General features: G+C 38.2%; 1 protein-coding gene across 1 annotated transcript in view; it reads right to left on the bottom strand.

The window, feature by feature from the left end:
* Nucleotides 1-27,500, bottom strand: part of EPHA3 (EPH receptor A3) — a gene marked incomplete in the record, with an annotated part of 1,122,317 nt that overhangs the window by 202,778 nt on the left and 892,039 nt on the right. Inside the window, 4 exon segments of the mRNA XM_044072146.1 lie at nucleotides 5,773-5,898; nucleotides 10,298-10,368; nucleotides 16,699-16,801; nucleotides 23,692-23,851. Coding sequence (XP_043928081.1) covers nucleotides 5,773-5,898; nucleotides 10,298-10,368; nucleotides 16,699-16,801; nucleotides 23,692-23,851 — 460 coding nt within the window.

The following is a 27,500-nucleotide window of genomic DNA, read 5'->3' as shown; positions in this document are numbered from 1 at the left end:
TTAAAAATCCTCTACGCATGGACCGCTTTGATATTCACTTATTCAATACCTTAAGCTGGGAAATATTACACCTCTACCCTACAACTGTATTTGCATTAGTTAACATTTTTTTGAAAAGCAAACAAAACGATTTTTTAAACAAACACTGAATAATATGGATATCAGGTTTGTTTATTAACAACAGTTTTTTACAATGATGAGTCAAATACAGTAAATGTTTTTATAGCTAAGCACTAGTATATCATAATGTAGAATATCCACATTTATGTTTTTATCAAGATTATCAGAACATTTTTCATATCTGGAATATCGTAAAACCTTGACAGTATTACAGTAACATTCTTGTTAAATGGAGAAACTGTTATATGATGTCAAGTAGTATATGTCTTGGTGCTTGCTTGAGATATTTACAGAAAAATAAAATTAAACAATATATATATATATATATATATATATATATATATATATATATATATACATATGTATACATATGCATAAAACTTACCATCATTCAAGCTGTTAGAAAATTCTTTTCACCTGGAACCATGCAACAGTTGTAAATTATTTGTATTTGACTGTTATTAATGAAATCTGAAAATAATGCACATTTTCATAAATGCAATAAAACAGCAATGTCACCAGTGCAATGCATAACTGATGTATTTTTCTGTAACCTAAAATGACATTTCATATCTTGCCTCTCATGAAATTTAGTTAATTTAAGAAAATATTAATATGAAGATATTTGTAATAAGTGGAAAAACAAGAATTAATCTCCTCATGACAACATGCCCTAGACAGCATCATTTTAATCCTCATAACCTTCCCTTTCTGCACTGGGACCATCATTTACTTCTAAGTTACTTGATTAGGGATGATAATTCCAAACAATTTCAAGACACCATAAGGAGATACAAGTTTCAGTGGAAATGCACCAGGAGTAGTTATAAAAATGGGGAAAAGTTGAGAGAAACTCCACCCATGGCAGATTTTTAACACAAGAAAAACACATGTGGTTCAAATTTCTCTTTTCAGCACCAACACAGGAACATTGCCTGTTTGGATTACTTGACTTTTGGCCAAATTAAATAGAGACCAAAGGAGTCAAACCCAGGACTACTGGCTTATGAGTACTACCAGCTCATAGCCTTAATGACTTTTACTAGACTGCCTGCTTCAGAGTGAACTTATAGGTTCATAGGTTAGTACTAGGCTAACTGCCCTTGGCCATTTTAAGCCTAGCCAATTACCCCATGTGGGAATCAAACCCTAAACCTTCTGTTTGTAAGGTGAACACCTTAACCATTATGCCAACCTCCCAACCCCACTTTATGTTGTAATGCTGTTGAAATTCTTTGAAAGACAACGAGGAAGTACAGGCAGGTCTCTCAAATGCTGTAATATAAGATGTTAAAGCACTTCCATTAGTAACATCAGCACTGGTTTTTGAACAAAATGGTGATTAGTTGTCAAGCATGTTTTATTTCTACTTGTCTTATTCAGTTTTCTGCTTAGTCTTTTGAATTCATGGTCTAGTGCTACTACGTGTCACTGTGTACCAACATCTTTGTCAAAATCGGACAACCTGAACTATTTTATGTATTCACCAAAACCTCTTACGTTACTGTTGCCATGTCTTCCCATCTCTGCTTCACACTTTCAATTCTTAGGGTTTGCATTCCTTCAGACTTTCTTTTAATACCATTTGATCCACACTGGTTTTCATTAGGTATAGTTTAGCCAGGTCCATTGTTGGAGAAATCATTTGTATTTAGGGTTTACTAAAATGATCTTTTGGTAGCATGACTTTCCATCCGATATACCCTCTGACATATGCCAGAGTTCCACACTGTCATTGCACCGAGGCAGAGGAACTAAAAAAGTGTATTGTTGATTTTCTGAAGCATCTTTGTTTTACAATTAATTTTATTTCACTTACATTGTTGCTATAACATCTGAAAAAATAACATGGAAATTATAGTATGTTGCTTGATTTTTTTTTATAACCACTCTTATAAAATGATGTCATGGTAGGTAAGTAAGGAATAATCCATGACTGTGTGTGGGAATATCAGGATTTATCCATGGTTTATGTGGTTTGATTGCGACAGCGAAGCCGCAATGAATAAACAAAGCCAAAGGTGGGTAAATCCAGAAACAGGAGTGTATTACTGTGTCAACAAAAATCTCAAGGGGAAGTCCACATCAAAAAGGAAATTCATGAACATACTTTTGCAACAAAAGTGTAGAAGCTGATTATACCCAATTTCAAGAGTTGGTAAGTTACATTTCCTTTCAGAAAGTATGCAATACATTTGAAATGCCTTTACACTGGTTTTCAGAAGGTACTCAATACACCTGGAATGCCTCGTTTCAAAATGTCATCCTTTTGTAGAAATTGCTGCTGCTATCTTGGTTATTGTTGTATTATGGAAATGCTCTACATTTTTTCCAGATGTTTCTGGAATTTCTGCTTACAGTGCTGATCATGCTGTGCACTCTTATATTGCCCTTGTGAGCCACTATTTTTACACAATGTAGGCTACCCTGAGATATGACCGTGAATAAGGGAAACAACCCCCCACACACACACACAAAGTAAGTTCTTTTAGTTTTCTACAACTCACCCTAAGCTGCGATGGTAGCATGGAGTCATTATATTAAGTTAAATGTAGCAAAGCCCCCCACATCAGGGTACAGAGTGATAGTATTTCAAATGACCCATACACTAAATTAACTTTTTTAATAACCAAGACAGTGTTATATAACAGCTGCAAGGTCACAGTAAGTGTGGAGAAGCAAAGCCCATCACGCAAGGAAAGGTTGTGGGTTTTGTTTGTCATTTGGGGAAGAGCAAATGAAGTGAGACAGCAGCAGTTAACACATAAGTGTCTGTATTTTACTAAGCATGCCAAAGAAAATCCCGGGCTTAAACACGTTCATGTTTAAATAATTCACTTTATTGGAGAAGCAATGAGCATATAACCATCACAGCATTGGCTAGAAAAGTCCACATCAATCAGCTGAACTATGCTGGATCTTTATTTTCAAAATATACCAAGGATGGTTTTGCATCTGATTTTATTTTCACTGACTACAGACACATCAAGTCTATTGGAATACATTAGTTTGTAATCTGTAGTAATACAGATTTGTAGGAATCTGCCAAGGATAAAACTGACCAGTAAGCTTCTCAAAGCTAAGCAGAGCTCCATATAAACTTCAGAGGGTTCTTGCCACAAGAAGGGAAAGCAATAATCAATGAAAGGAAAAAAGGTTGGGGAATGTAAAGAATGTTACTATACACACAATGGTATACGCAACTATACCCTAGCAATACAGAACTACAGAAATGGGGGGGGGGGGCTACTGAGAAAGAATGGCTGTTGCAACAGTGATCAGTTAAGCATTTGTACTTTTATGGTACAATTTTACTTTCCTAACTGTAAAATATCCAGCATTAGATTACTGTTGCAGTAGCCTAAATTATCTAAGTAGATTACCACAGCTTAGAAACAAAAGGGGAGAAAGAAGATTACCTCAAGAGCCCTTGGAGAATGGTCCTTGCAAAGCCTACTCTGGACATGGATCCATTTTGTAGTGCTTTGCAAAAGTATGCACAGAGGACCAAGTAACTGCTTGTAGAATACATCTAGAATCTAACTATTACCAGACAGGTCAATAAAAGAGCCGAACCCCAACAGAATGGGCCTTAACCCTGCCTGGAAGTGGTTTGTTATGGCAAAAATAGCAAAAGAAATAGCATGAGACAACCATCCAGAAATGGTCTACTTTGATTCTGGTTGTCCTTTCCTCTTACTTTCATAGGAGACAAAGAGCTGATTATTACTCCTGAGGGATTAAGTTTTGTCTAGACAGAGTATAAATAATTTTTTCGCCGCTTTTTTCTGGGATCCAAAAAGACAGAAAGATTAATAGACTGTGTCAACGTAAACAGAGACCATTTCCAGCATAAAAGGAGAATTAAATCTCAAAGAAACCCTGGAAAGTAATGTAGGGTTGACTCACCATAAGAGCTCGTAACTCAGATGCTCTCTGATCAGAAGCCAGAGCAATGAGCAAAGCAGTTTTCCAAGTTAAGAATCTCAAATCTGCTTGTTGAGCTCGTTCAAATGGAAATAAGCTTTTCAAGAGCAAAATTTGGAAGAGACATCTGTTTCCGAGGAGGATGGATATGCAAAACCATTTCAATAACTGCTTTACTTCAGGACAGGTAGAAAAGGAGGCGGATTCAATGCCTCACACGCCAAAATAATCGACAACTGAATCTTGATAAAGCCTGAAGACAGCAACTCTGATTAATAATTAAGTACCGAAGGTAACCATCTCTTAAAATGTAAAAATGTTACTGGTTCTGATTTTAGTAGCCATGTTTTGGCCTCCTGCAATAGCTGGTGCACATCCTCAAGAAAAAAAAAGTTGTCAAAAAGGTAAGTTACCCCAAGGTTGGACAACTTTGAAGCATGTTATATAATTTAATGAGCTGAAGGGGTGATGTTTGCTGCTTGGGGAATGGGATACCACTAGCATATTTGCAGATCTCAGCAAACTTATTGAAAGATGAACATTCTGCCTTGGGTTTGACATACTTCTGCTGTGAACACTGAACAACTATCGGCCCAACAGATGAAAGCCACATAGGTCAGCTTTATACACAAGTCATGATCGCTACTTTCAGATTTTGCTTCGAAATATGTAGGCTGCAAAAGAACTCATTACTTTTCTATAGAGAAAATTAGTACCATAGCTAGTGAGAGTCTCCCCAGTGAAAGTGATAAAATGGAACATAGGCACTGGATGTAATGCTATGAAATGTCCATTCATAACTTACAGCTGTTGAAGGGATGCATTTCCGGCACGTTCTGCTTTTTATTTTTAACTAGTACTTTACACAGAGACCTTTTACTGGTGTTGGGGAGGGACTTGTACTAGCCAAGTATTGAGGCATACATAACAGTATTTTATAGCAATACATGATTTTGGGGTGCAGTTTTGCATGATTATTTTAATAAATTTAGGTAATCTAGTTTCGGTATACTGACATTTAGTCACATGGCCTTTAATCTCAGGCAGTAGACAAGTCTGAAATGGTTCTGTTTTTGTAACTGCATAGTGAGAGCCTAACCTCATTTGGTTAAATAAAATATTTTTTTTCTCACATAGCTATGGTTTACGCTAGAATCACCATTAACCTATTACAATTAACCCAACAGTCAAGTTGAATGGTTGCTTATATTGTACTAAAATGCAGGATAAACTTCATGGCACAAAATACTACAATGCAGGATAAACTTCATGGCACAAAATACTGTCCACACTACAAATTATACATCTACAGCAAGAACAGTAAAAAAAAAAAAAAAAAAAAAAAAAAAAAAAATGTTTTAAATAAAAATGTTTAGCCAGCAACAGGAAGTATTGTTACAGAACAGGATTATACTGTAAAGATCTCTTTCCTCAAATTTTGTTTGGAAAACCATTCTATCACTGTTTTTTAAGAAAATAAAGGGGGCTGGCTGAGAATAGCTGACTTTGAATCAACAATGAAAGATATTCACAATTTTTGAAACACTGGAGAACGTTATGCACAACCTTGCAACATTACGACATCTACCTGCACCATTCTGTAGAAATTTATTTTAAAACAGCAGCAACATCATGTGTTCGCATTGCAAGATGAATTCAAATGAAATCAGACTTCATGTCCTTGGACTCCAAACATGTATCCAAAGTAAAGAAAATGCAATTTACCTGCTCCAACAACTTTGTCAATTGAAATAGAAGCAGCATCCAATTCTCTTGCAAACTCATGGACAGCCTGACTTGGGTCTTCATAAGTGTGAGGGTCTACATACGTTTTGATTCCTGGAAACTTCACTGTAAAAAGAAAGCAAAATTCGACAAACTAATAGTTATTTGACAGGAACAAAAGTATAAATACATTTGTATAACAGTAATGACTGATAAATGCTGTTGTAGAAAGGTAATACTCTTTTATCCATACTGCTGTACATTTCAGATAGCTGCAAATAAAATTCTAGTTTCATCCATCAAAGGGTGTGAAAAGATAATTATGCTTAAAGTTCACACAAATTGTACTGTGAAACAAGTTCTCATTCTGGAGTTGATTAAATAGGCAGATGGCAATTTAATTTAATGATTTAATTACAATTTCCCTGCAGGAAGTAACTGCTTTTTCATTGTACAGTAACTTGAGGGTCCATATATCTGAATTCCATATGGAAGAGATACAGTTTAAGACTCCAGCAGTGATGGGTTGTTATGACAGCAAAGTACAGGAAAGCAGTTGGACACTTTGGCACTGAAGGACCACTTATTGTAGTCAAACTTGCAACAAAACAGATGGGAATTCTCAGAGTAAAGTGTTACATACAATAGGGCAGCACTTCAATATAAGCGGACTTGAATTGGGATAGAATGTTGCTTTTTTTTCCGGTATGCAAACACAGCTAGAGTTCTGCTTACAAAAAATAAATAAAACCTAAAGTGTGCTATTAGCTGTTCCAAGTGAAGTAACCTGTAGCAGAACTAGAAAAACAAAGGTAAAGTGGTACGTTAATCCTCATGTAAGAATTGCATCTAAATGCCATGCTCATAATTGTACATGTTTTAATCTGAACATACATAATACAAAATCAGTTAATTACTGTAAATCTTTACCTATAAAATACATTTAAATCAGGAGATATACATTTTCTTGGGGAAATTATTTTATTTTTGTGCCTTTTTCTTTTTTTTTTTGTACCAGTTTTCTGCCCCACAAGATGCAGCTCAACAACAATCATGCCCTCTTCCTGGTAGATTTATGCAAGTATGGTTTTAGTCTTAGATTCTCATCAGTAGGACACAAACATTTAGGAAATGCATTGCAGCATGTAACAGATGTTTCTGGCAAGGAAAAGCATGTAACACAGATGTTTCTGGCAAGGAAAACAGGAACTTGTGGTGTGTGGCTTAAACAAAATTGTACACTAGTACTACCAAAATAAAATATTTTAGGGGCCAATGTCAATAGCAGGTAGGTTTGGGCCCAGAATCTACCAATAGTGATAGAGATTTCATTTAATGGCCCCATGTCAGAGGTTCAAAACTGGAGTCTGGAAAGAAACTGCAAAGGTCTGCTCATCTACCTGAAAAGCTGTTTCACATCACTTAGAGAATGCTTACGTAAGAAAGATCAAATCCTGCAAGCAGCAGATAACTATAAAGACCACCAGTTGTAGAACAAGAAGATGAAGCATTTTGCATTAATGTTTTAGTTAATCAACAAAGGATTTAAACAAAAAAGAATCAAATCACATGTAACGATGATGTACAAAGGACCACACACACATGCAGGGATGTCACCCCTGTACCTCCCCTACCCAACATAATCTACTCTGAGGCTGCACAACCCCTGATTAGGTTATTTATGTTTTTCATAGTTTCATAGATGTGTAGTAGGCTAATGGCCCAGGAGCCTTTACAAGCCTAGCCCATAGAAGTGCCTTGGCATCATACCACCCAAAATTAGTTCCCAGTGCCTCTATCAAGTAGAGCCACTGGAGTGATCCCCAGGGTGAACCTTCCATTCAGTGAAAATCATTTCAATGATTCGCTGAATTTACTAAGGGCAACAAAATAGTTGCCTAAAGCACAAAGGACCAACTTTTAGTTGACTTGAACCCAACCAAGTGGGAGACTTTGCCCCCCACACCCTCCCTAACTATATATACCAACTCCAAGATTACAGTGCAGTGGAGAAAAGGGCAAAGTTCTGCAGATGTCAGTTGTGCTTTGGGCAACTACTTTGTTGCCCTTAGTAAATTCAGTGAATCGCTGAAGCAATTTTCACAATGAACAGGTGTTCACCAGAATTACATTTTGGTGACCTAATATACACCCATATTACATACACATCTGTATTCAAATATTAGAACTCAGCAGAACAGTTGGGCAGGAAAGCAAGATATCTACTTGCAATGAACATTTCAAATAATGACGTCCATAGGGCATGCATAAATAAATATATGAACATGTTTTGCTATTACACACTTATAAGTAGCTTTGTAAATAAAGTAGAATAGGCCTAGGGCACATACAAAGCCAATAACTTCCAAACAAAACTGCAACAATAAGAAGCAAGGAATGTTAACATAAGTAAAAAATAGCAACATTTATTATAATTAGGATAAAATTATAGCAACATTTATTATAATTAGGATAAAATTAAGTGCTTTCATCCTGATATTTTTAAAGGGACTTCATCAGGGATGAATGCTCTTTAATTTTATCCTATTACAATTTTGTTTCTTACTTAAGTAAACATTCCTTGCCTCTCCTTCTATTTAGTGCAGTTTTCCTTGGAGTTATGTATGTAAATAAACTATTCCCGTACACAGTCCATTCAAATAACTTAAGCAAGCCACAGAAAGTGGCAAGTTCAGTCCTGGCATACTGGATTCTCTGTGAATGTGCTCTGATCCAGAATATCCGCAATAGATTTCTATACGCCACAGAAGGGGGTTGTTTGGGATTGGGTAATGCAGGTATTAGAGCAGAGTGTTAATTGCCCCAGCCGGCCATATCTTGTCATCTACACTGTTGTAAAGAAGACAGGTTAACAACTGTAGACATCATGCTGGTCCAGCCAACAGATGACTAGGAAAGGACTACTGATGCTGGTTATGGCAGCTGCACAGAAAAGGTTCTATAGGTGCGTGAGCAAGCCTGCATTCAGCTGAAAGAAAAAAAAAAAATCAGTGGGCATTTAGAGATCAGCCAAAAATTAGTGATGGGGTGAAAGTGGAATGGAAATTCTTGTGTTTGCAAAGTAGAATCCTTGGAGAAGGCCTGAAAATATACATGAATGAGGTCAATGGAATGAACCAATCTTCAAAATTCATGAAGTCAAAAATAAGTAAATGTAACCCAAGTAACAGAAGACTTTCCTTGCACACCAGAACAGCAAATTAGAATCCTCAGATGCGCACCACAGAGTGACTTAAAGACATACAGTGACATGACCAAACACAGCGAGTGGTGGGAGGGGGAGGGTGGAGACAACAGAGAACACATACTTGATTTAGTTTATGGTTAGGGGATTTCTTCTAAGCAATTGCGTTGTTAGACTTTTCCCCTTGTCGTTTTATAAAATATAGCTTGAAACATACATGGTCAATGAACCATGCAGTCATGTTTTCTTTAAGTGGAAACTCAAAGTATGAAAAATGATGCATGCGTGATTTATTTTCTCTGCTACAGCTTACAGGACTGGAGCTTGTGAGATTAAAATATGAGCATTTCTTATGAACAGGAGGAAGCACAACTGGCAAATAACATATGCAGTATCGATATTTGTAATAGGATGCATAACTTTCTGCTTTGAGGGTTTAATTTTTCAGACTGTTAGAATTGGTCAAATATTCAAGAGTGGGTGTCTCAGTATATGTGGCTTAGTCATTTTGTGCAAATTTCTGCAAAATGCTGGCTTCACTGAATTATGTGATATGTGCTTTATTTATGCTGAAAGATGTGTCATATACAGACAATTGCGGAGGTACTGTTGAGACGCTCTTTCCATAAGATGCAGGGATCTCAGAGTTTGCTATAACATTTAGGAGGAAACAGGAGCACAGTCCATGCACAACAGTTGTGGAAGTGGATGTTTGTGACCCCCCCAGAAAATTCTTTGTATTTAGTGATCTTTGGTTTGGTGAAGTTTTACTTCCAGTGAATTGCATTTAGGAGAGGTTTATTTTGGACATCTTATATGACTGATTGATAGATTTTCTAAATGTCAACCACAAAATATCACCACCAAACAATGAAACAGTACTACCCCAAGCACCAAGAAACAACCTCAGCACATGCAAAATTTAACAGAAAATATTATTTTTTTTAGAGAGCAAGGCCTTCTGCACTCCCCATGTGGGGGGCTGCACCCTATTTCCTATGCTATATAGAAACTGCAGAAAATCAGGGAAAGGGAATATTCTCCAGTCTGCAAAATTGTGAGATTTACTAAACATCTGTTTAGGTGACCAAAAGCAGCCCACTAAACAGATGTTGGCAAAAGATAATGTTGACAAAATGCAGTGCATTCAACTGATTTTGCACCCAAACTGAAGGACTGCTCAAACTGACATATGCCATGTCTCTTTCACCAGTCTTTCCACTCAGGTCAATTACATTAGCATCGCATCTGAATACAAGGCAGGGTCTAATGAGTGAATCACAAGAAACAGAAAAGTAAGATAAGTCAAGAACAACTTACTGTGACTACTTCCAAAATGCAGACGCTTTTCATCAGAGTTGTACTTAGATGATTTATTATAGCCACACAACCTGAAATAAGATACAAAGGGAGAAAACCCCAGATGAGTTTCCATTTACATCAGGCTTCTGTTGGTTAACTATGTTCACACAAACTTGGTGGTTGGTTAATTTACCTGCAGCTATTTCAAATCAGGCCAGAATTTCTAGAATGTTCTTATCTAGATCTCTACAATAATTAATATTAAAGAACTTTTGACTTTTTGTGAAAAAAAGCAATAAGAGAGTCCAATAAGCAACAGTAAATAACATAACAAAAGATGTTCCTTCTGTAGTCTAAGGGCTCGATTCCAAAAGACTTGCTCTTCAGTGTAACTGACCTCACTTTGGTAAAATGTGCACCTATAAACAGGCTTACTCTAGGGAGCCATATTCCAAGAGAGTCTATATTACCAAATTGATGCAGCAGAAGCCCCTAAAGCCATTTCATCAACACATGTGTTAAACTCCCAGGTAACAGAACGGCCAGATAACTGATTTTTTCCTAGGGGAAAAAAAAACGTTAGGCCAACTACATACAACACATCAGTACAAACATTATAAAATGGGTTCTTCACCCAAACACCCCCCAATGTGGGGGGCTGTGCCTACTACACCTCCCCTAACTGACTATACTAACTCTGAGATCACACTACAGTGTGGGAAAAGGGCAAATTCACAGTGACGTCCAACCAATTTTTTTCCCTAGGAAAAAAATCTGATCTGGCCATTCGGTTACCTTTGGGCTCGACACGTGTCGATGAAATGGTGTTCGGCTTTCTGCCACATTGGTTTACTAATATAGACCCATTCCAAAAGACTTGCTCTCAGAGTAAGTCACTTACAATGACAGCAAGTCCCTGAGTAAGAGAATTACTCTGAAAAGAAGTCTTTTGTAATTTGGCAAATTTACCTGGTTAACTACACAAACATGCTCTAGGACCACTGGGAATCTTTTGCTACCTGCAGGTTATTCTGAAATCAATCAAATCAAATATTACATATACTTATATATATATATATATATATATGAAGCGATTCCTAGTAACAGAAGGTATGTTATTCTGTAACACCCAGTTTATTCAGATATATACAGATATTCCCACTCTGATTAAATATAACTTTTTACAAGACAAGAGGGAAAGAAAGGGAAGTCACATGACTTCATCAACTTTAACTGGTATGGAAGTAGAAGTGACTGGGTGTCAGGTCTTCTGACCTGCAGCCTGGTGCCTTTACTATTAAGCAAAACTGCTTAAACTTTACAAGATTGGAGCACAACTACTGATGCACCCCCCTGAGTACTGTGCGGTGTAAGAAGGCAGCTGGTGACAGACCTTATAGCAAGTAATCTATTGAAGAACCTCTCTATGGACATGCATGTTATGTTTTCATACAGGCATTATTACTAAATATATCCAAACATCAACAGAGAAGTATATCCAGCAGTAGGCAACGTAAAGTAGAAGATATTGACCCAACATTCGTAGACAATGCACTCTCAAACTCAATGAGCACAGAACAAGAGACAGGGCTGCTACCAGGGACAACACTGATTCTGATTATAGAACATTTGAAAAACAAGCAAAGTATTCTACCTACCATACTCAAAAGTAAGATTGTTCCATACCAAGAAAATGACTTGATTTGAATTTCATCTCAAAATAAGTATTATTGCAGCCTAGTATACCGTTACACAAGGACAATCCAGCTGAACTCTCCCATTTTAACACAGTCTTTGCATTTTGTTTCATGACTCCTTTTGGTGTGCCTACTGGGTAACACTTGACTTGAACAACTTTTTGGCCTTAGGCCTGTGCAGAAAAAGTAACCATCTATCTACAGTTTTCTCTGTAGTGTAGTGGGTATAGTATTTGTAATTTTTTTCATTCTGTTGTACTTTTGGGCTATTACATTGTCTGGGTCATGTTACACAGATGCCCAAGTCATAGTATAAATGTCTTTGACAACAAATACTTTGGTATATACAAGCAAAAATAGGTAAATTACCATATTTCTGCCAACATTCCTGAAACAAGACAATATACAGTTCATCCATATGAGACTTTTTAAAAATTGGGTGCAGAATTAAAGTAGCAAATTTTGGCTAGAAAAAGTACTATTATGTGAGACAGAGGAACACAGCAGTAATAGTCTGACTGTAATGAAAGGTAATATCTTCAAAACATTGGAAATTACCGGCCCATTAGCTTGACAAGCCTTATCTGCAAAGCCATGGAGAGGATCATAATGGACCTCATAAATAAAGACATAGGGAATTTGCAGACTTTGGATCCATCCCAGTTTGGCTTTGTCAAAGGCAGATCATGCCTTCTAAACTTGGTTGACTTTTCAGTCACCAAAGCCATTGATGAGAGGCAGTCCATACCACCTACCTCCTCGTCTGGCGAAGGCCTTTGATACAATACCCCACACGGGTATCATTGAAAACTCATCAGCTTAAATGTTAACCCATACATCACAAGATGGGTGTTGCTGGCGCCATGTCAGACTCAAAGCCTGTCACAAGTGGTGTACCACAGGGCTCAGTCCTGGCCCACTCTTGTTCCTTTCATCTACTTCAGTAGTACAAAGCAAACACAGGAGGGTTATGGCTGACAAAGTTTGCAGATGACTGCAAACTGGGCCATAGTAGAAAACACATCTGACACAGATATCCTTCAGAAGGGTCTCACAGAAATAACTGGAACTGGTGCCAGAGCCATGCTAAGTTAAATGCCAAAAAAAAAATGCATAGTCATACTCGGGAAAAACAAGGTTACCTAGCTACCAAATAGGTGGCAATCCACTGAGTACAGAAGAAGTTATCAGGGACCTGGGGACCCAGGTTGATAGTAGTCTGCCATTGACACCCACCCAGCTAGCTAGAGTTAGGAAGACCCTTCTACATTGCCCACCTTATCATGAAGGGATTCTCATCTAGATCAAGGGAGGTCATAGTCTCCCTATACTCATCACTCATCAGACCAATGATTGAGTACAATGCCCCATTCAGAATGTATCTGACCCGACACTTGCAGCAGCTGGAGAGCCACAAAAGTTCCTCACCAAAAGGATAAAGGGTCTCAAACATCTGTCCTGAACTCCAGCTCTATTGATTTGATGAATATGCTTCCCAAAAAATCTAGATCCCAGAGCCACACGGGGGGAGACTTAAACCTGGAGGATAGATTCATCACCCAAAATAATGGTATAGTTCCCCATACTAAAGTATGAACCTATGAACCTAAGCCGGTTACTGAAGAATGTCGATAGAACTACCATAACAGTGGGAGGCATGAAGAATGAATGAGATTTGGTTCATAGGTAAATATTAGGCTATCAGTGTGTTGCTTGCAAGCCTAGTCAACAACCAGAGGTTGGAATAAAACCATGTACCTTGTATCTCTGAGTTAAAGAACTTGACCATTATATAAAACCCTAACCCTGGTTATAGAGGAATATGAACTTTATCATAAGAGAATATGAAGTAGTGAGCACAGATAGGTTATTATCGAAGAGAGAGTTGCAATCTATAATAAGATGGACATGGGATTACGAAATTGTTAGACACTGCTCCATCTTGCAACCCCAGGCAGTACCTGGAAATGGTACACAGAGATGAGTGTCTGAGTGGAGTGATTATGAAAAATTAACACACCTCAACTCGAAGGTGGGAAACTTGTCAATCATAGAGAAATGTTACCAGAACTCACAAAACAGAAGATTTTAGAAAGCAAAGAAAAACCTGGTGGAAGAGGATAATATAAGTCAAGACGATGTGAACAAGGAAAAGTGTTGCATCAGAGTATATAAAAAGTGCAGAGTGACCACGAAGAGAGAAAATACAAGAAGGTTAGAAATGTCGTCAGTGAGGTTATTAAAATGTACAAATAAAAAGGAAAAAAGTAGCAGTAAAAGCTGACAGCTGAAGAAAAGTATACATGGGGCGGAAGGCAAAGCGTGAAACATGCTTATCAGAGCGAAAAAGGAAACGGCAGCTGTAAGGAATCAGACAACTGTTTCTACAAGACAGACATGTTAGCTCTTTATAAGACAGAAAATGCATCAGCTGTATTAGATAGTTAGGGACGATTTTGAGGGGAAGAGGATAAAGAGGACTTGACTGATTTTAAATAAGAAAGCATATGGAATCAATAACGTCTCTCCAAGTGTGGTCATAGAGGTCAGAAGTATGATCTTGTTTTAAGATTTCTTGAGGAGGTCTGAGTGCTCACAATGTCTCCCACTTGAGATTTTCAGACCATTTTTAGGTTTGCTTTATGGATAAACACGGACTTGTACAAGATTCACACTATGGTAAATTTCTGATGGCACACTCACTCATAAAGATGACCTTCTCATCCTTAAGCTATCCACCTTCCATTGTGCTCAGTGGTACATAAATATTTGCATTCACTACTCTCCAATGCACCACATGCCATCTTTGGTGAACAGAAAACTAAAATGGTTTCTCAGTGTAATCTTGCTGGTTCTGATGAAGTCCTATTCATATTAAAAGGATTGTGTTTTCAGCTGCAGAATATTTTACAAAACAAATGCGTTGGTGTGGTGACAGTTTTACTACCACCATCTCTGGAGGTGTTACTTTGTTGCAAGCAGTACATGTGCTCCCATGAAGGCAACATGTTTGCATTCCTGAGGTTCTGCTTTCCTCAGGCCTTAAGGTGTTGACACAGTATAGCTGAAGATCCTTGACGTCTGTTTCATGGATACATAGCTGGCTTGCCAAGATACACTCAATGTTTTGTAATACATATTTTGGCACTTAACATTAATTTCAAGTGCATATGTAATTCCATTATTTGCAGCTAGGACACAATTAGAAACACAGGCTCATAGTAATCACTGCTACACACTGTTGTTAGTACCCCCCTTTATTATTTTCTCTCTCTCTTTGTCTAATGCCTTTAAACTGTTTGCCTCCTACGTTAATGATAAAAGATACAGGGAGGAGAGATTCTTCAACTGCATTCATTGCTTAAAATAAAAAAAAAAATATTAGACTGGAAAGAAACAGTTAAGTTAGGCTACATGCCATAAAACTGAAGCTTAAATGGGTGAGAATCATGAAACCAAAATCATGACTATTACAAAACAACAAACTCAACCTGTAAATAACACAGAATGCATATGTCAAAGTAAATACAAAACATGAACTTATTTTCTTAAGCAGAAACAAATAAAAAAAAATTGTGTGTGCCAGGTTCCCTGCGCCCTCATAGTCCCTTAAATGTATTCAACATCTGAGACTGCACAATCTTTGTGGACAACAACAAAACTGGTTTCAAAAGAAAAAGCAATGCAAGTTTGTTTTCATTCAGTGTGTTCATTTTTAATTCAACCACACCTTAAGTCAATATATCAGGTAAACAAACAGACTTTTCAGTCTTAACCGCGATACAAGGACAACGGTAAATGCAGCATATACAGACATTGAGGTAGACAGGTGTGTGTGTATACATGTATTTGATATAGATATATATATATATATATATATATATATATAGGTTCATAGGTAGGTACTAGGCTATTGGCCCTAAGGCCTATACAAGCCTAGCCAAAAAGGTACCCTGGCTTTTGCCACCCAAGAAAATTATTTTCCTGTGCCCCTGTCAAGCAGAACCACAGAAGTGAGCCCCGGGGTGAATTTATTATTACCTATCCAATCATCAAGATTTTTCTTGAACAGTGCTAATGAGGAGCTCTGTTTGACATAGATAGGTAGCCTGTTCCAGAGAATGGGAAGTCTCTGGGACAGGAATCTATCCCTCCAGCATGTTCTGTTTATTGTGTTGACAAGGTTTAGGTCCCTAGAGCATGTAGTTCGGAGGGATTGGGATTTCTTTAAGCGGAGCATGTCCAACAGCTCTGGGTTTGACATAGCTTTGTATGTTAGGCAGAGATCGCCTTTGAGTAGGCGATATGCGATGGAGTAAAGCTAGAGGTTTTGATATACACAATCTACTACAGCCAAAGAAATGGCATGTTTCAGGAGGGACTGGAGTACCTAGAGACCATACAATACACTTCACATGGAGTGACTGAAGGTGTTTCACTGTGTAGTAAATGTATATTTTTGTTGTGTTATGAAAGAAGTCTGTTATAGTACTTTAAAGTCTTTTATTGTGCAAAGGAAATGTTCATTTCAGTGAAAAAAGATCTGTTCTACAAATGAAGTGACTTTAGGCTGCATGTACAGTTATCTATAATGCACTTTTTTGTTAGTATGCAACAAACATTTCTGATGTACAGATGATAGTCAAATTCAATAATTTCAGTCCTCTGTTTTATAAGCAACAATACTCAGTTGTAATTCAAGCAAGACTGGTCTGAACTAACCTCCCAATCAGGACGTACACGACCACAGTCAAGAGAATGACTGATACAGCCGCTGAGACAGCAATCATCACAACCTGGCTATTCTCACTAGAGATTGAAAAGGCTACAAAATAAAACAGAGAGACCGTCAAAACCAAAGAACACATCAGTTACACTTCCTTTGATGATCTCATAACAGCCATGCACATTCCCATATAATGCAAAATAATAATGTATGATTGAAAAAACAATTATACAGTTATGAACATACTACAGTGGTTTACAAAATGGCATCCACTTTAAACACAGGCTACACCACATGTGGAGAAGTTAAAAAGGTATGCAAACATACACAACTCAAAATATGGTTAGAACATTCCAAAGACAAATGATGTGCTTGTTCACCAGAATTACACAATTAAACATCTTTATTTATTTCACTAAGTAAGCAAGACCTGGCTACTGGCAAGAAATTCAAATGAGAAACTTTCTACTACTCATGTAAACTACTGGGGGAAGGGTATGATGTTCATAGGAGATCACTAGGCTAATGGCGCTAGGGCCTATACAAGATTATCCAAGTTAAACACTTGCTCCCAAGAGTGTCCATTTAAAAGCAGACACTAAAATCAGCACCTATTTTCCCTGTCCAAGAGCAGCACAGTCAGAAACCTGGGGTGAATTTCCAATTACCCACCCATTCATCCAAAGTTCACTTAAATAGGGTCAATGAGGGGCTTTGTTTAACATGACTAAGCAGCCTGTTCCAAAGGTGAGGCAACCACTGAGGCACAGATCTGTACCTCCAGCAGGTTCTGCTGATGTTGCATACCAGGTTTAGGTCCTTAGAGCGAGTGACCCGTGTGTCATTTGACTTGCAAATGTGCAGCATTCTCATTAAGGCAGGATCAGAGATCACCTTATTTGCAAGGCATAGGTTGCCTCAGAGTACTCTGCATGACACTGAGTAAAGTGACAAAGATTTCAGTCTGTCCACATATGACAACTGATGGAAACCCTGAACTTTCTTTGTAAGGAACCTCTGTGGTGTCTCCAATTGCTGCAGGTGCTTGGAAAGGTACAGTCCAAAGGGACCATTGTGCTCTATTATTGGCCAGATGAGGAAACAGTTATGGGGAAGTTATAACCTCTCTTTCTGGAGACAATGCCCTTAACTTGAGATGACCAATATAAAATGCCCTTACTACTGTGGAGACATGGTGATCAAAGGTAAGGTTGCTGTCAACCTGTTTGCCCAGGTCTCTCACCACTGAATAGGTGCTTAGGGTATTGCTATTGATGTGGTAGTTTGTAGGAACATTGTCCTTTCTGAAGGGGAAGATGATGCATTTTTTTGCATTTAGTTTCAGACCATGACTTAGTCACCAATCATTAGTCTGCATACTGTAATTCCCTCTTGCAGGATGTTGACATTGTTAGAGAACTCAATGACCACTCCCAGTTTGCAGTCATCATCAAACTTTGTCAGCCACAAACCTTTAGTTTTTGCCTGGACTTTGGAGAAGTAGATTCCAAATAGTAGGGGTCAAAGAAGTGACCCCTGTGGAACACCACTGGTTATGGGTCTGTTGAGGGAGGTGGACTTCCCTATTTTGACTGTAAGAGTTCTATCATTAAGCCAGTTTGCAACCCACCTGATGTACAGTGTTAATCCACACAGACATCACATAAGCTCCAACAACACAATATATCCAGATCAGAAGTATAGTTTACCTAAAGCTGGATCATCTGAAGTATGCAGATTAGAAGCACCATACTACAGCTACATTTTTCAAGTGCCTTTTGTATTCTTTCAAGAGATGGTTTTCAATTGCTGTCCCACATGCGACTTCTACCACTCCAACTCTCTATCCCCTACGGGATGTTTCTACTCTTCAGAACCTGTTGGATTTCAGTCTGCAAGGGGACTACGATATTTCATACAAATACAAACATATCACAGAGTTGTACAAGCATTTTCAAATGCATGTCTCTGCTAATTAGTCACCCATTATTCTTGTCCTGTATATACTGGATTGGGCTGTTTGAAAAAAGTTATGGATCATCACTCATCATAAGTGTTGACAGATACAAAAATGTGCCTGATGGCCTGTCGGAATTCCAGTGATGTAATCCTTCCTCAAGGTTTATCCATGATTCAAATTTCCTCTGATTCTTTCTGCCTAGGAATGTTGAGTGGTATATGTATGCTGTAAGGAAATTGGGTACTTCATGGTTTTCATGTGAAGTGTCTTTGCTTGCTGCCACTAGGTGGCAGTTTGTATGGCACAGGGATGTCAAATACCAATAGGAAGAATGTAGCAATTAGTCATTCCTAACCAATCATTGCTCAATTCTGAAAAGAGGCACCCAATGGTCAGCTGTCAAATTTGCCAGGAGGTGTTCAGAATCTGGCAGGAGGTTTTCCAGTAGCACAGTATAATTAATAAATTAAAGACTTTAACACATTTCCTCAATATGCATGTAGTAAATGTAGTTACTGCATCATAATTATGCAACTATGCATCATCTTTGGAGACCCAGTTAAAAATACATGGGACCAGCCAGTACCCTGATAAAATGAGATCCCAGTATCCCAATAAATCATATACAAAGAGATCTGAGATTGTAACAGGTACACTAGCAAATTGTAACTTGACACCTTGCACTTCTATCCCCAATTATCCTTTTAACGTGTGCCTTGCTGTTCTTACTCGCGTATTAACAAATAAAGCAAAGGTTGTAGAAATATTTTGATCCACAACAAGGGTAAATGCAGTATGTTTGTATGTATGAATGTATGTATTGTTCAGAAAATGTATATTCATGCAAAATCTTTTGGTCTGCTGACTTTTAAATGAATTAGAATAATATATATTTTTTTCTTATTTTAGGGATAGTTTCTATTTTTGGCTTTATCCAAAATTCTTAAGCATAGAAGCTCAGAGGCAGCATTCTGAAGCACAAATGATGTAAGCAGGTACTAAAAGGATGATGATCCTTATGTCTTGAGATTGCACTGAATGCTTGGACAGCTAAATGTAAAATGGGAACTACATTCCTTGTTTAAGCAATCTTACTGCTATGAATTAACTACTTCACCCTATGTCCACCAAAACAGAATTTCATGTCACCATTGGATTACTGGAGATCAGGTTAGTCACATGCATGCAGACTATGACAAGACAGAAAATGTAACATGTACTGCTGTCTACCCCCTCCGCAGGTCAGTCAAAGGACTACAGCAGAAACAAAATCAAGAACAGTTCACCAGTTTATTTTTTATTCATTTGTTGACCAGGCAAAGCCCACTGTACACAACTGTCCTTTTACAGGTGGTGTCCCAGAAAACTGCCTGGTTAAGTGACTGACTCAGAGTTCGACAGGAAACAAATGGAATGGAAAGGACTACAACTCTGTATGTCATATTATTGGAAGCAACTGCTTTAAAAGCTCAAAGACAGAATTCTTGCTGCTGCCAGACAGTGCAGATAAACCACATGAGCAGCTAAAGCCCACCACCTCTGTTAGGTCCTTATCTTCTCTGTAATGACTGCTGCTTAATAGCATCTTTGACAGAAGTGATATGCACACAATCATCTGGGATTCAGTTATGAAGTCAGAAATAGGTAAATAAATTAAAACCCTCTGCAAAAAGAAAGGTAAGGAAGTTACAGTATTCCAGGTCTGTGGCTACCTGCTTTTAATTCAACAATAAGTGTTTAAAAATTGTCTTGGATAAGTTTAGGAAAAGGAAAACTGGCTAAGCTTAAAAATGGCTCACACGGGCAGTTAGCCTAGTACTTTCCGATAAACTTGTACACCTATATAAATGAGCATTTGTGTACTCAGGATATATAAATATATGATCCTACCTGTAATTTTTTCGTATATGCCTTGCCTTCTTCAAAGGACAAGGTTAACAGTTTTAAAAACTTGAAAAGGCTAGGAAGGTGGGTTTGCACCCCAGCCTTTTAGCATTACTTGTTGAAAATGTGCAGGGTTTTAATTCATGCTTGTGCAGATTACTTACGTCATAAATGCAGAGGACACTTTACAGTAAGCAAATACATTTGTGTGTTCTAAAGCTTAACACAAACAAATCACCATGAACTGACTGCTCTGTGGAGTATTTTTATTTATTTACACCTTGCTGACCCAGTTAGTCCCACTAAGCCAATCCCTTCAGGTGATACCCAAGATGCTAATACTGACCAGGGAAATTTTGCCAGGACATCAGTGAACTTCAAATGCCATCTTATCAACCACATCTTCATCATGTTCATCAACCTGAACTACCACCAACTCAGGCTGATGGGGTCTTAGGTTTAACATCTCATCTGAAAGTCAGCACACTCAGAAGTGTAGCACTGCCTATATGCTGCAGTGCAATGTTACTGCTGGAAAATTAATCCAGCTACCTGATGTGAGAGAGAATGGAACCTACAGCGTTCTGAACCAAAGGCAAGTGTGCTAGCTGTTAAAGTACTGAGACTGTCATCAGCTCATTCAATGAGATTTTAGATGAATGCCTCATGGTAGTTTTAATATTGGTAGATGCTAAAGATCCCAAGATGTTGGTTGATGAAAAGCAGGAACATCTCGCCAGTGTTGTGAAAAATTCCCTTTATCCATTTAAACTTTATATCAGCTATCCCCAGAAAAGTGCATCAAAATGAAATAAATGAAAGATGTTGATAACTTGCATTTATCCATTCAATTTCATTTTTTTTTTGTGAACCTGGGATTGTTTGTACCCTTGCATGTCTTACACAGTATATGCTTGGCTATTGCCTGATCTGCAGGCAATTGGGTTGCTTGATTTGGGCAATATTTTAATAATGTACTAACTGCTGACAATTCAGCATGGATATTTTTTACTCTGACTACCATAAAAGCAATAAGGTTTCCTAGAACACTAACCTTCAAGCTTCAAGACTGTGTGTGTGTGTGTGTGTGTGTGTGTGTGTGTGTGTGTGTGTGTGTGTGTGTGTGTGTGTGTGCATCAGTTTAAGATCAGAAGAGCAAAACTAGTACAAGTGAATGTTTATTACCACTGTAAATAAAAGTGAACGCTCATGCAAGAGAATGTTCTCCTTAATGGGGTTTTAGCTGGCTGCTTTGTACAAGAAATCGTGCTGCCGCTTTTAGCTGGCTGCTTTGTATAAGAGATTGCGTTGCCGCAGGAACAGGGAATTTGGACTTACTCTGCTGTTGTCTGATTTATGTAATGGTATATAAACTTAGCACAGGGAACAGGAGGTGCAGGGGGACTTGCTCTACTTGCTCTATGCAAAAAAAGTTTTGTGATTTGCTGTTTTCATTCATTTTAGACTCCCTCAAATTATCTTTTTCATGTACTCTTTTTTGAGCATTTGATATTTCATGACAGACATATATATATATATATATATATATATATATATATATATATATATCTATACATACACACACACACATATGCATATGTGTGTGATATACGTGTGTGTATATTTATACACACAACACACACATACGCATATGTGTGTGTGATATACGTGTGTGTATATTTATATATATATATACATATATATATATATATATATATATATATATATATATGGATCTATCTTATACATCGACAAATCAAAAAAGCGACAAACGAATTCTACCACATCGAACAACATCGACATCTCATCGACGAGAAGAGAAACAGTTCACAAACACACGGTATATCGCATACACCGACACATCACCAACAAACAAAATACATCCCCTATCCAACACTCACACACACAACACACACATACAAATGCATAGAAGCAGACAACAACATACACAACCTCACCTGGTCCGTCACTATCGCATTAACCCTTACCCCCGCTACTTCCTAACCCTACACTCACTATCCTCCCCCTAGCCCTACAAACACCAACATCGCACACTACGAAACACCAACGCCCTTCACTACCTTACTTGCACTTAACCTTCCTAACTAACTTATCCTAATTCCTGGCCCCAACAACACCACGCCAACGACACTTAATTTACCTACCCTCCCCTCGCCGTGTCATCATCATCAAGATACTTACACATCCTTTTCCCCATGTTCACAGCGTCGGCGCCGGTGTCTTCCTCCTCTTCTGCCTTGGCCGATCTTCTGGCGCCGGTGACGGACTTTCGCACCTCCGTGTCGGTTATCGTGTGTGTGTGTGTATATATATATATATATATACATATATATATATATATATATATATATATATATATATATATATATATACATATATATAATTACAGTGATTTTATATTACTTTGAGCTTTTAGAAACTCGAAATTCATAAAGTTGAGACCGTATGATCAAGTTTCCGAAAACTAAAAAAAAAAACTCTACTTTTTTGCAGGGGGGGGAAAGAGTCCCTGGCAACCCCAATTTTGGCTGTGCCCCCTACACCCCATGAAAATTGTAGATACCAACACCAGGACTACACTATGGTGAAGAAGCATGTAAATTCACCTTTGAGGCAGTTCTTTGCAGATTGTGGTTCATTGGGGATTTGTGAATTTACCCATATGTAATGTATTGCAATCTCAGACTTGGTAAATATAATTTGCAGGGGATATGGGGGCTTGCAGGGGGGCTTGCCCCTACAAAAATATAGATTTTCCCCTACCCCCAAGTTTTTGGAAACTTGATCATATGGTCTTGACCATATAAATGTCAAGTTTCCAAAAACTTGAAGTAATATAAACCCATATAAAACACACACACAGGATGAACTCAATATATTTGAAAGATGGCACGTCTAAATTTTCAAATCCTCTGAAAAATTCTAGCTGCAGTAAAGACAAGCATTTTCTCAATTCTGCACCCACTTTTACAACTGGTGAATCTGGTTTAAAATGCAGCTGACATACTAAACAATAAGGCCAAAATATAATGTATCAGCAATAAACAAGATACTGTGTGTGTGTATATGTTTTATGCTTCTAAGAAAGACAGGTTATTAAAATCAAATTATTCTGACTACTTACAGTCTGGGCTTGTTTCAAATTCAAATTTGCGACTGTTGGCCCCATATCCAGCAGCTGTGCGTGCTCGGAGTTGGAAGATGTAAGTGGTATCTGGTTTGAGGCTGTTAATAGTCACGTTGGTATTTTTGCTTCTCAGGATTGTGTAACTCATCTCTTGGTCCTGTTCAAGAACAAATAGGTTAAATCTAAATCCGATTCACTGACTCAGAATAAGGTAAATGAAACAGGGTGCAATTAGATTCAACAAAGTTTCTCAAAGTCATTTATTCAGAAAGGTATTTTAGTAAAACAGTTGATGAATTATGGATGGAAAGGTAATGCAAATACATGCAAGACCATATGCTGGACAACAGAATAGGGAAGGAAAAAAACGTCAGGAATGAAGTCACTATCATTAGTTGTTTTTTTTTCAGTACTCTCTGCTTGCTGTTTCTGGGAGCAGTGACTGTTGGGGTGTGGCAGTACAAGACTTGATAACAACCAAGTAAAGGAAATCACTGGACTGGAAGACAGCAAACAGCAATCTGTTCTTAACGATCGTTTTCATGCTGCAGAAGTGTTTACATTTGCATATGTTATGGGAAAGTAAAGATATGAAAAAGGTGTCATACTTTTGTTTGATGCCAGTCAGGCAAGAACTGCACAAATTAAGTTTTATACTCTAATTACCGTCAGTCCCTGTCAATCAAAAATACACTTCATCCAATACATTTTGTACAGCTTTCACATTTTGAACTCAGCGGAAATTATAAATACAGATAATTACCTTTCTACTGTGCAAATGGCATAAAAATGAACACAGATATTCATAGCTCCTGGGAGAAGGATTACTTTTAATATTGTTTTGCAAGACTTGAACCTACTCTAAACTGGGTAGGGCAAATTCAAATGGCATTAATGGCCCATCCTGGCTAATGTAGATTTTGTGTAACATTTAATGAAATCTTAAAAAAAAAAAAAAAACTTGAGCAAGTTTTGATACCTTAAAACCTTTTTCATATGAACTTCCTTATAAATACTTAACATTAATGAGAAATTCTTGCTTTTCTAATATAGGTTTATAGGTGGGTACTAAGCTATCGGCCCAAGGGCCTGTGTTAAGCCTAGCCAACAAGGTTCCCTAACTTACACCACCCAACATATCCTCCACTTACAGACATTCCAACAAACAGCATAGTTAAAGAGAAGTATTCAACCCAAAATGTGGAGTGTGGCTGGTTTACAGATATTCTCCTGAGAAAGACCACTGCTGCTCTTCCCAAGGCTGTGCCCACCTTACCAGCTCCACTGCAATGACGGATGGGGCCCACAGATGGTCAGCATTCAGTTAGTGGTTTATAGGTGGGTACAAAGCTATCGGCCCAAGGACCTGTGTTAAGCCTAGCCAACAAGGTTCCCTAACTTACACCACCCAACATATCCTCCACTTACAGACATTCCAACAAACAGCATAGTTAAATAGAAGTATTCAACCCAAAATGTGGAGTGTGGCTGGTTTACAGATATTCTCCTGAGAAAGACCACTGCTGCTCTTCCCAAAGCTGTGCCCACCTTACCAGCTCCACTGCAACGACGGATGGGGCCCACAGATCAGCATTCAGTTAGTGGTTTATAGGTGGGTACTAAGCTATCGGCCCAAGGGCCTGTGTTAAGCCTAGCCAACAAGGTTCCCTAACTTACACCACCCAACATATCCTCCACTTACAGACATTCCAACAAACAGCATAGTTAAAGAGATGTATTCAACCCAAAATGTGGAGTGTGGCTGGTTTACAGATATTCTCCTGAGAAAGACCACTGCTGCTCTTCACAAAGCTGTGCCCACCTTACCAGCTCCACTGCAATGACGGATGGGGCCCACAGATGGTCAGCATTCAGTTAGTGGCTCAGGTGCTGAAGGAACTGTCTGGGGAAGGAAATGATGGAGTGACTAATATTATCTTGCCCATCTCTGTGGGGGTAGGTGTGGAGACCTACATTGGTAGAATCCCTTCATGAGAGTTCTACCTGAAAAACTGCCACTCGGACAGCATGAGCTGTCCAAGAACAGGCACACACTCTAGCTGAAAATCGTGAGCAGGTAAGAGTCCTGTAATGCCAGGAGTTGAGAACTGTGAATGGGTCAATAGGGGGATGACCCCTTAAACTGCTATGGTGGGAGGTCACAGGATAAAAAGAATGATGCAAGAAAAGTTGTGCCCACTTGAAAATGGGCACATGGTCAAAGCAGCTCAGGAGAAGGACTGCGGAAAACAACGTGAACAGAAACAGCATTTAGCCATTATATTTTCTCATTTTAAAACTCTGGTTAATATTTGGGTCAGGCTCAGTGGCATGAACCGGAGACTGAGCAAGCTATGGGTGTTGTAAATAAAACAGATGATAAAATGAAGAGGGGACCAAGAGAGAGACTGCAGTCATGTGTGAAGCAGCTGGGATATTTTCAAGTTATATAACAGCCTGCATACCAACTTCTAGATGGTAGCACGAAGTGAAACTATAACAAACATGCTAGGATTTTTTTTTTTTTTATTTAAACAGCCTAGCACTTTATCTACAAACCTATGAACCTATAACGGTGGCAGACTGTAGTGCAAAATACCCCATCCTCAGTAACAAAGACCATGAAGAATAAAGCAGTGTCTGCAGGGCGGCACATTTTCTTGCAGTAGTTGAAGCAAGGGTTCAGTTCCTCAGTATAGTGAGTTGCATGTGTGTGTGTGTGTGTGTGTGTGTGTGTGCGTGTGCGTGTGTGTGTGCGTGTGGGGTGAGTGAGTTGTGTAGCGCAATACATGGACATATATACTTTTTTTCAGGCAATTTAAGCTGCTTATAGTTATGACAATACCTAAAATCAACTAAAGTTCTAAAATCCTGGCAAAATAGAACACAGAATGCAGCAAAATGGAAAACAGCACAAAATAAAATAAAACTAAACTGGGTGACTTTTTTGGCTGTCCTAAAATGTTATCAGTTTGGGGGTATACCTACATATAAAATAGTTGCATAGTTTTGGTTTTAAATGTAGCTTTTAATCAGTCTCCTAAATTTTGTGGGTTACAGTACAGGTGGGATTAGGGATGTGCTTGATTTGAACTACAATCTTCACCTACATTATATCCTCCCAAGCCTAATGAAAAGCCTCAGACTTGGTGAAAAATCCTTACCCCCTTACAATGAGACACTTGACCTTTTTAAAGATGCTTGCTAATACACTTTTCCTAAATCTTAGACCACCCTTAGACTTGGTATATCCCTAAATTGAGCCCCAACTTACATGAGTCTATGGTATTTCACTGAAAGTAATATGGTCGAACCCATTTTATTGAAAGCTCATAACACTGAAAACTCATTTCACTGAAAACCTTCTCCACAAGAAATGTATCCTAAAAACATGTTTTTGCACAGGGGCAACCCCCCCTGTACCCCCATGTAAGGGGCTTTGCACCCACTCCCCCTTTACTTATGTATATTAACTCGAAGATCGCACAAATCACAAAGAAAAAAAACACGACACAATGAATCAGCAGTTGAGAGCAAACAAGGATATCAACAGATCTTGGGTACCAATGCGATGCTGACCATCAAACAATATCATCAACAGATCTTGGGCACCAATGCGATGCTGACCATCAAACAATATCATCAACAGATCTTGGGCACCAATGCGATGCTGACCATTTAATTCCCACATACTGTGCAAGCCTCACTTCTCTAAACTTCTGTGGTTAGAAATGACACCAACACATACTTTCTGGATGGAGCTCATAAACAAAGATATAGGGGACTTGCAGACATTGGACCCGACC

Source organism: Protopterus annectens, chromosome 5.part0, assembly GCF_019279795.1.
Source record: "Protopterus annectens isolate FY-2018-M chromosome 5.part0, PAN1.0, whole genome shotgun sequence".
NCBI lineage: Eukaryota > Metazoa > Chordata > Ceratodontiformes > Protopteridae > Protopterus > Protopterus annectens.
This window is presented reverse-complemented; position numbering and strand designations above follow the sequence as displayed.